Below are 9,485 nucleotides of genomic sequence, written 5' to 3'. Positions count from 1 at the left end.
ACATGCACACGTATGTTTATTGTGGCACTATTCACAATAGCAAAGACTTGGAATCAACCCAAATGTCCATCAGTGACAGACTGGATTAAGAAAATGTGGCACATATACACCATGGAATACTATGCAGCCATAAAAAAAGATGAGTTTGTGTCCTTTGTAGGGACATGGATGCAGCTGGAAACCATCATTCTCAGCAAACTATCGCAAGAACAGAAAACCAAATACCACAAGTTCTCACTCATAGGTGGGAATTGAACAGTGAGATCACTTGGACACAGGAAGAGGAACATCACACACCGGGTCCTATTGTGGGGAGGGGGGAGGGAGAGGGATAGAATTAGGAGATATACCTAATGTAAATGACGAGTTAATGGGTGCAGCACACCAACATGGCACATGTATACATGTGTAACAAACCTGCACGTTGTGCACATGTACCCTAGAACTTAAAGTATAATAAAAAAAAAAAAAAAGAAAAAAAAATTTCCTTTGTTCAAAGAGCCAAGTGAAGCCATCCAAGTGTTTTAAGGACATGATGAAATTTTCATTTTAAAATGATCCCTCTTACTAATAGGTGGAAAAGAAATGGAGAGGGCCAAGTGTAGAAGACAGAACAGTTTAGAGGCTGTTGCAGTAATCCAGATGGTAGTTGATGGTGGCCTGGACTGTGACGGTTGTAGCAGAAAGGCAAGAATAGATAGCTACAATTCCCTAGGGAGAGTGAGGATTATAGAGTCAGGTGAGAAGGCAGTTTAGGACTGACCTCAAGGGAACTCTAACCTTTCACAATCAATTAAAAGAGAATAAGAAAGGAGAGGGAGTTGTTTCTATCTCATTGCCTCGGGGTGGGAGAGGTTTTGAGAATAAGTGCTGGATCAGGGAGGCTCCGTAGTTCAGGAAGTTCTGAGGGTGATTTTCTCTGAAGTAGCAAGTGAGGTTATATGCTAAGAATGAGGGGAAGAGAAATGTATTAATAAAGGAGATAAAATAATACACTTAGACAAATCGACTACAAAAGGATGGAAAATACAGATATCATGATCTAACTGCTGCTAGTTTCTTTTGGTCTATAGCGTTTGATTTCTGTTGAAAATTGTAATTTCTGGTTGTTGTGACTGATAGTAGTAGTTTTGCTTGCTTGCTTTTTGTTGTTTGTTTGTTTGTTTTCTTTTTGAGACAGTTTTGCTCTTGTTGCCCAGGCAACAAGGTACAATGGTGCCGCTCACTGCAACCTCCGCCACCCAGGTTCAAGCGATTCTCGTGCCTCAGCCTCTCAAGTAGCTGGGATTACAGGCATGCACCAGCACACTCGGCTAATTTTTTTTTGCATTTTTAGTAGAGACGGAGTTTCATCATCTTGGTCAGGCTGGTCTCAAACTCCTGACCTCAGGTGATCCACCCGCCTCAGCCTCCCAAAGTGCTGGGATTACAGGTGTGAGCCACTGCACCCAACCTATTTTGTATTTTTGAGACAGGGTACCTGTCACCCAGGCTGGAGTGGAATAGTGAGATCAGAACTCACTGCAGCCTCAACTTTCCTGGCTCAGGTGATCCTGCCACCTCAAGCAATCCTCCCACCTCAGCTTCCTGAGTAGCTGGGACTACAACTGTGCACCACCACACCTGGCTAATTTTTAAATTTTTTGTAGTGACGAGGTTCCACTCTATTGCCCAGGCTGGGCTCAAGCTCCTGGGCTCGAGGGTTCCTCCTGCCTCGGCTTCCCAAAGTGCTGGGATTACAAACATGAGCCACTATGACTGACCTTGATTTTTTAAAATAGCAGATTGCAATTGTTCAAGGTATTTTTTTGTTTCCCCAAGAGAATTATTATTTTGGGATCTTCCAAGGTTGTTAGGTTCTTGTTTAGTACAACTAGAATTGTTTGGAAGTGTTTGCCAAGCTTTGAATGGATAATTGCTTGTTCCTTCATTTGCCATATGTGATTTTTCAAGATAACTGGCTTCTTCAAAAATGTAGAGCATCTTTTAGACTGTTGTATAACAGTCTAGCCTGCTAAATTTGAGATTCTCAAGGACAGGAACTGGACCTGTTAGTCTGTTTCAGTTTTTCTTCCTAGCCATTGTAGCCCTTTGTGGCTTTGCTGCAAAGAATTCTCAGTGGCAGACAGGTTTCCTACACTGCCTCAGGTGTCACTCCTATATGTTCACAGAATTCACAGTTTTGATGGTTATCTTGTACTTCAGCTTGGAAGATTAGAGATGAAATTGGCATATAGCTTTAATGACATTTGAGCTGATATAAAAAGGAGTAGGCTGGGTGTGGTGGCTCATGCCTATAATCCCAGCACTGTGGGAGGCCAGGCTGGAGGAACCCTTGGCTCAGGAGTTTGAGACCAACCTGGGCAATATGGTGGGACCCAGTCTCTACAAAAAACTCAAAAATTAGCTGGGCTTGTGATACACACCTGTAGTCCTGGCTACCCAGCAGGCTGAGGCGGGAGGATTGCTTGAGCCATAGAGGTCAAGGCTGCAGGGAGCTGTGATCGTGTCACTGGACTGTAGCCTGGGTGAAGGAGCAATACCCTGTCTGAAAAAAAAAAAAAGAGTAGGCGGCCTTGGAAAGATTTGGAGATGGTGCATCCCAGACAAATATAGCAATAAATGCAAAAATACTATATTGGCACGAGTGTGTGGAAACAATTGATCTTTTTATTGCTGGTGGGAAATGTATATACCACTGTTACTAAATGAGCAGTATTTATCAAAATTACAAATGTTTATATCCTTTGTCAGCAAATTCACTTCTAGAAATTCTATAAATATACTTGTGCAAAATGATGTTTGTATAAGGTTATTCACTTTGCACTGTTTGTAATAGTAAAACATTACAAATGACCTAATGGTTGGTCACTGATTAAGTAAATTATATAGCCACACAGTGGAGTACTTTGCAATCTTAAAAGATAAAATCTTTTTTTTTTTTTGAGACAGGTTTTCACTGTCCCACAGGCTAGAATGCAGTGGGGCAACCACAGCTCAGCTCACTGTAGCCTCAACCTCCTGGGCTCAGGTGATCCTCCCACCTCCGTCTCCCAAGTAGCTGGGCCTGCAGGTGTGTGCCACCACCATGCCTGGCTAATTTTTTGTATTTTTTTTGAGACAGAGTTTCACTCAGGCTAGAGTGCAATGGTGTGATCTCAGCTCACTGCAATCTCTGCCTCCTGGGTTCAAGCAGTTCTCCTGCCTCAGCCCCCTGAGTAGCTGGGATTATAGGCATAAGCCACCATGCCCAGCTAATATTGTATTTTTAGTAGAGATGGGGTTTCTCCACGGTGGTCAGGCTGGTCTCAAACTCCGACCTCAGGTGATCTGCCTGCCTTGGCCTCCCAAAGAGCTGGGATTACAGGTGTGCGCCACCACGCCCGGCCCAATTTTTTGTATTTTTTTTTTTTGTAGAGACAGAGTTTTACCATGTTGCCCAGGCTGGTCTCAAATTCCTGGAGTCAAGAGATTTGCCCACCTTGACCTCCCAGAGCGCTGGGATTCCAGGCATGAGCCACCACACTCGGCAATAAAATCTTTATAAACTGATATGAAATGATCTCTCAAATATATGCATGTACACACATCTTTATGAAAGGCATACATAAAATCTCATCTACATCTCATGTATATATGTGTGTATGTTTGTGAAAATAGGCTGTAATACCTTTAGGTGAAAAAGCAAGATGGAGTAGTGATTAGAGTATGCTACCATTTTATAAGAGGAGGAAAATATATTGGTACCTATATGTTAATCTATGTATCTAATGTTTCTAAAAAGATACATAAGGTATTGCTAACATGGGAGAGAAGCTGGGGGCCAGGTATAGAAGGAAGACTTTACTTTTGTAATCTTTAAATAAAAACATATTTCTAGTATTTACACACGCAAAAAAAATAGGTAAGATATAAAGAATAATAATAGCTTGAAATTCTAAATACTCACTATTAAGCTTTAAAAAAATAGAACATTAACAATACCTTCAAAGACCTGTGTACCTTTTTCTTATTTCTCGCAGCTCAAGTGCCCCACTTTGTGCTTATTTTCAGAAGTACTTGGGCAACTGTGTTAATGTCTTATCTATTGTAAAAATGAATGAATAAAATTATTTAATAAATTTCGGGATACATATATATATTCCCTAATAATAGAGCTAACATACTCTGGTGAATATGAAATAGATTAAGTTAAAAATAAATGAAAACCCCAGAGCCTTGAGAGGCTGAGGAGGGAGGCCCACTTGAACCCAGGAGTTCAAGGTTATAGTGAGCTATGTTCATGCCACTGTACTCCAGCCTAGGTGACAGAATGAAACCCTGTCTTCAAAAGAAAAAAAAAAAGATAACACAGTTCAAATATTAGATGTATTTATCTGCTTTTAGTTTTAAGAATTGTGGTTCCTATTACACTTTTTTTTTTTGAGATGGAGTATCGCTCTGTCGCCCAGGCTGAAGTGCAGTGGCGCGATATTGGCTCACTGCAACCTCTGCCTCCTGGATTCAAATGATTCTCCTGCTTCAGCCTCCCAAGTAGCTTGGACTGCAGGTGCATGCCACCACGCCAGCTAATCATACGTATTTTTAGTAGAGATGAGGTTTCACCGTGTTAGCAAGGATGGTCTTGATCTCCTAACCGCGTGGTCCACCTGCCTCAGCCTCCTAAAGTGCTGGGATTACAGGCATGAGCCACCGCGCCTGGCTATTATTACACTTTTAAAAGAAGGATTAAGAACCACAAAGTATTGAATGTTTTCATTTTGAAAACACTGATTTTTAAAATTAAAAAATTATGAATATAATGATTGTTTAATGTTAATATTTTATGTGTTTTTCCTTTCAAGCCTTGATACATCATCAAAGGCATAGCCTTTCCAAGATGGTTTATCATACATCAGTTTGTTCTTGTTCTGTAAACATTCAAGTGCCCAACAGACATTTTGCTGCTGCTACAAAGTAAGTATTTTTTTTTTAGTTATTATTTCATTTGTTATTTAAATTTTTTTAAAAAGCATGTTTAGTTCCATAAAGATTTACAAGGACATATAGTTGTAAAAGTTTATTATTTCTGCTTTGTCAACCTTATAGTCCTGAAGGAAAGATAAGACATAATAATACTTAACATTTATAGAACACTGATGTTCAATAACTAACGTATTCCCAACAGCAACCTTATGAGGAAGCTATTGTTATTATGCACATTTTACAGAGAAGAAAATCGAGGCACTGGTAGGTTATATAACTAGCCCAAGGTCAGAGAGCTACTAAATTTTAGAGCTAGGATTTGAATCCATGGAGTTTATTCCAGAACCAAAGCTTTTTCCTGTATGCTTTCACTGCCTTTTTAGAACAGAACCCACTGTCTATTGCAATTAATGAATTTTAATTAAGGTGTTCTCTCTGTGTCTATTTCTTTCTGTTCTTTAAATTACATTTTTTCCTTTTAGGCACTTTTTATACATCATGTATTAGAGGATTATCCGTACTATGATTACATAGTAAGATTTCAGATTTGCATAGTATATATATTGGGTATAAATTTATATTATTTTGGCTTGGCACAGTGGCTCACATCTATAATCCCAGCACTTTGGTAGGCCAAGGCAGGCAGATCACTTGAGCTCAGGAGTTCGAGACCAGCCTAGCCAACATGGTGAAACCCCATCTCTACTAAAAATACAAAATTAACGGGTGCTGTGGCTCACGGCTGTAATCCTGGCACTTTGGAAGGCCGAGGCAGGTGGATCACAAGGTTGGGAGTTTGAGACCAGCCTGGCCAAGATGGTGAAACCCTATCTCTGTTGAAACTACAAAAATTGGCCGGGTGAGTTGGCAGGCACCTGTAATCCCAGCTACTCGGGAGGCTGAGGTGGGAGAATCGCTCGAACCTGGGCAGCAGAGGTTGCAGGGAACTGAGATAGCACCACTGTGTTCCAGCCTTGGCGACAGAGTGAGACTCCATCTCAAAACAAAAAACAAAACAAAACAAAAAAAAATTAGCTGCACATAGTGGTGTGTGCCTGTAATCCCTGCTACTGGGGAGGTTGAGATAGGAGAATCACTTGAACCTGGGAGGCAGAGGTTGTAGTGAGCTGAGATCGCTCTGCCGCACTCTAGTCTGGGCAACAGAGGAGACTCTGTCTCAGAAATAAAATAAAATAAGATAAGATATATGTAAAGGAATGAAATTTGTTCTCTCAACTTTGTATTTCCAAGAGCAAGAACTGGTTTCTTCACAAAAAGCTCTAGATAATAATAGTTAAAATTTATAGAATGCTTCCTTTGTGCTAGGCACTATACAAAGCACATAGCATATATTCATTTAAATTTCACAACACCCTGTGAAGCATAGATACTATTGTGTTTCACGGATGAAGGAATGGAAGCCGAGAGGTTAAGTAATACGTTGAAAGTTACACAACTGGAATGTGTTTGAGGAAGGATTTCAGCCTAAATTTTCTGAGTTTAGAACTGTCACACTCTTCATGATTAGTATATAATAATAGAATCATTGGCTCTGGAGGATAGGGTCTGCAAAGCAAATAGAGTTCCATGTACAAAGATCTTACTTTATGATGAAATTTGCTAGAATACAGTCCTTAGGTTATGGGATACCCAAAATGAAAACTAAAGGGTGGAAAGTTTTTGCTGACTGTAAATTTTTGCTTAATATATTCTTATTTCTGTAAACAATTTAATATCAGGCAACTGTGCCTCGGTTGCCTCTTATTTAGCATACTTTGTTGATCATCTGCCGTAGGCCTGGCACTGTGCAAAATGATGATATGAAGATGAATAAGGCACACATTCCGTTTCTCTGTCTTTGAGATTTTCACAGTGAACTGACAGCAACATAAACAATTGCTTTTTGTTTTAAATGAATTAATTAAAATGAGTTAGTTAACTCTGTGAGTAGATAAAAGATAATTCATGGTAAAAGATAAAAGATATTCATGGTAAGCATAGTATGTATGAAAAGTTGGTCTTCTTCCGACCCTGTCCTTTAGCCATTTGTAATGGTCTGTGCATATATAAGTACATGAATATATTATTTGTTTTTTACAAAAATGGTAGTGTACTTTACACCCTGTTTTGCATATTGCCTGCTTTTTTTTTTTTTTTTTTGAGACGGATTCTCGCACTGTCGCCTGGGCTGGAGTGCAGTGGTGCGATCTTGGCTGACTGCAACCTCCACCTCCCGGGTTCAAGCGATTCTGCTGCCTCAGCCTCCTAAGTAGCTGGGATTATAGGCGCCTGCCACCATGCCAAGCTAATTTTTTGTACTTTTAGTAGAGACGGGGTTTCACTATGTTAGCCAGGCTAGTCTCAAACTCCTGACGTTGTGAACCGCCTGCCTTGGCCTCCCAAAGTGCTAGGATTACAGGTGTGAGCCACTGCACCCGAGCCGCCTGCATTTAAGTTAGCAATATATCTTGGAAATAGTTTCATATGGAGCTGTTTAGTCATTTTAACTGCATTTCTTGTGTGAAATGTAGTAGTGCATAATTTATGTAACTATTCCGCTATTGATGCACATTTTTCTTTTCAATCTTTTTCTATTACAAGTGATCATGCAAGTGAATAATCATGCATATAGATCCTGTCAAATACAGTGAATATGTCTGTATCATAAACTCTGAGAAATAGAATTGTTGGGTCAAAAGATGTGTGTATTTATAATTTTGGGATAGGTAATACCAAATTGCCTTCATAGAAATCTTGCCAGTATTTTTACCAGCAAGTATTATTAGACTGCCAATTTTCCCATGTATAGTATAGTCAAATTTTTTCATCTTTGACAATTTGATAGGTAATAAATAGCATCATTATATTTATATTTCTTTTATTATTAATGAGGTTGTATACCTCTTCATATGTTTCAGAGCCACTTATATTTTCTTTTTTTTTTGAGACGAAGTTTTGCTCTTGTCGCCCAGGCTGGAGTGCAGTGGTGAAATCTCGGCTCACCACAACCTCTGCCTCCCAGGTTCAAGCGATTCTCCTGCCTCAGCCTCCCGAGTAGCTGGGATTACAGGCATGTGCCACAATGCCCGGCTAATTTTTTTCTTTGTATTTTTAGTAGAGATGGGGTTTCACCATGTTGGTCAGGCTGGTCTTGAACTCCTGACCTCAGGTGATCCGCCTGCCTCGGACTCCCAGAGTGCTGGGATTACAGGTGTGAGCTACCGCACCTGGCCCATTTATATTTTCTTTACTGTGAATTTTCTGTTCATGTCCTATTCTAATTCTTTGTTGTTATTGATGTGTAGAAGCTTCTCTATATATTGTTATATACAAATATGATATTCATATGTTTTGAATTAACATGTCTGTGATATAACTTCTGATTAGTATGACTGTTTTAACTATCATATTAGAGGATTGGATCAAGTGCTCTGCGATCACAGATGAAATGTCAATTCTATATAGGAAAGAGTAGGGCAAGAAGTATTTGATCTAGGTCTTGAAAGATAGAATTTTGCAGGGGGCAGGGTACAGTGGCCCAGCACTTTGGGAAGCCGAGGCGGGTGGACCACTTGAGGTCAGGAGTTTAAGACCAGCTTGATGAAACCCTGTCTCTACTAAAAATATCAAAAAATTAGCTGGGCTTGGTGGCGCATGCCTGTAGTCCCGGCTACTCAGGAGACTGAGGCACAAGCATCACTTGAACCTGGGAGGCGAAGGTTGCGGTGAGCCAAGATCGCGGCACTGCCCTCCAGCCTGGGCAATAGATTGAGACTCTGTCTTAAAAAAAAAAAAAAAGAATTTTGCAGGGGAATTGGTTGAAAGGTATTTCAGTAGTGCAGAGACAGGAAAGTGAATGATACAGATAAAAATATAACTGATTTGGTTTGAAAATAAGATGAATATGGAGGTAACAGAAATGGAGCAAGAAAGGAGGCTTCCTTTGAGTGTGAATAGTGCCTGGATTCTTTTTGTTGTTAAGTTGCTGGAGTACTGCTTGTACCAGTTTACATCTCCACTTAGTAATTAGTGAGGAGTATGTGCCTAACAACCTTGGATCCCATCAGTCTTCATTTGTGTTTCTTCACTGCATTTCTTTCTTTTTTTTTTGAGATGGAGTCTTGCTCTGTTGCCCAGGCTAGAGTGCAGTGGCATGATCTTGGCTCACTGCAGCCTTCACTTCCCAGGTCCAGGCGATTCTCCTGCCTCAGCCTCCCAAGTAGCTGGGATTACAAGTGTGCACCACCACACCTTGCTAATTTTTGTGGTTTTAGCAGAGATGGGGGTTTCACCATGTTGACCAGGCTGGTCTCGAACTCCTGACCTCAAGTGATCTGCCCGCCTTCGCCTCCCAAAGTGCTGGGATTATAGGTGTGAGCCACCATGCCCAGCCTCTTTACTGTATTTCTAGCTTATGCCTTTTGCTTCTTTTTCTGTTGGGCTTCGTCTTTTTCTCTCTGCTCTGTAAACATAGTTATTAGGGATACTGATTATTTCAAGACTATTGTATCTTTAAATGT

The 9,485-nt window shown here is 40.3% G+C and overlaps 1 protein-coding gene across 1 annotated transcript in view; it reads left to right on the top strand.

Moving 5' to 3' along the window:
* The window catches only part of MRPL1 (mitochondrial ribosomal protein L1), a 95,344-nt gene that overhangs the window by 7,127 nt on the left and 78,732 nt on the right, over window positions 1-9,485 (top strand). The window contains exon 2 of the mRNA XM_017876536.1: window positions 4,845-4,956. Coding sequence (XP_017732025.1) covers window positions 4,845-4,956 — 112 coding nt within the window. The remainder of the gene's footprint in view (window positions 1-4,844; window positions 4,957-9,485) is intronic.

Source organism: Rhinopithecus bieti, unplaced genomic scaffold, assembly GCF_001698545.2.
Source record: "Rhinopithecus bieti isolate Rb0 unplaced genomic scaffold, ASM169854v2 scaffold_8675, whole genome shotgun sequence".
Lineage (NCBI taxonomy): Eukaryota > Metazoa > Chordata > Mammalia > Primates > Cercopithecidae > Rhinopithecus > Rhinopithecus bieti.
This window is presented reverse-complemented; position numbering and strand designations above follow the sequence as displayed.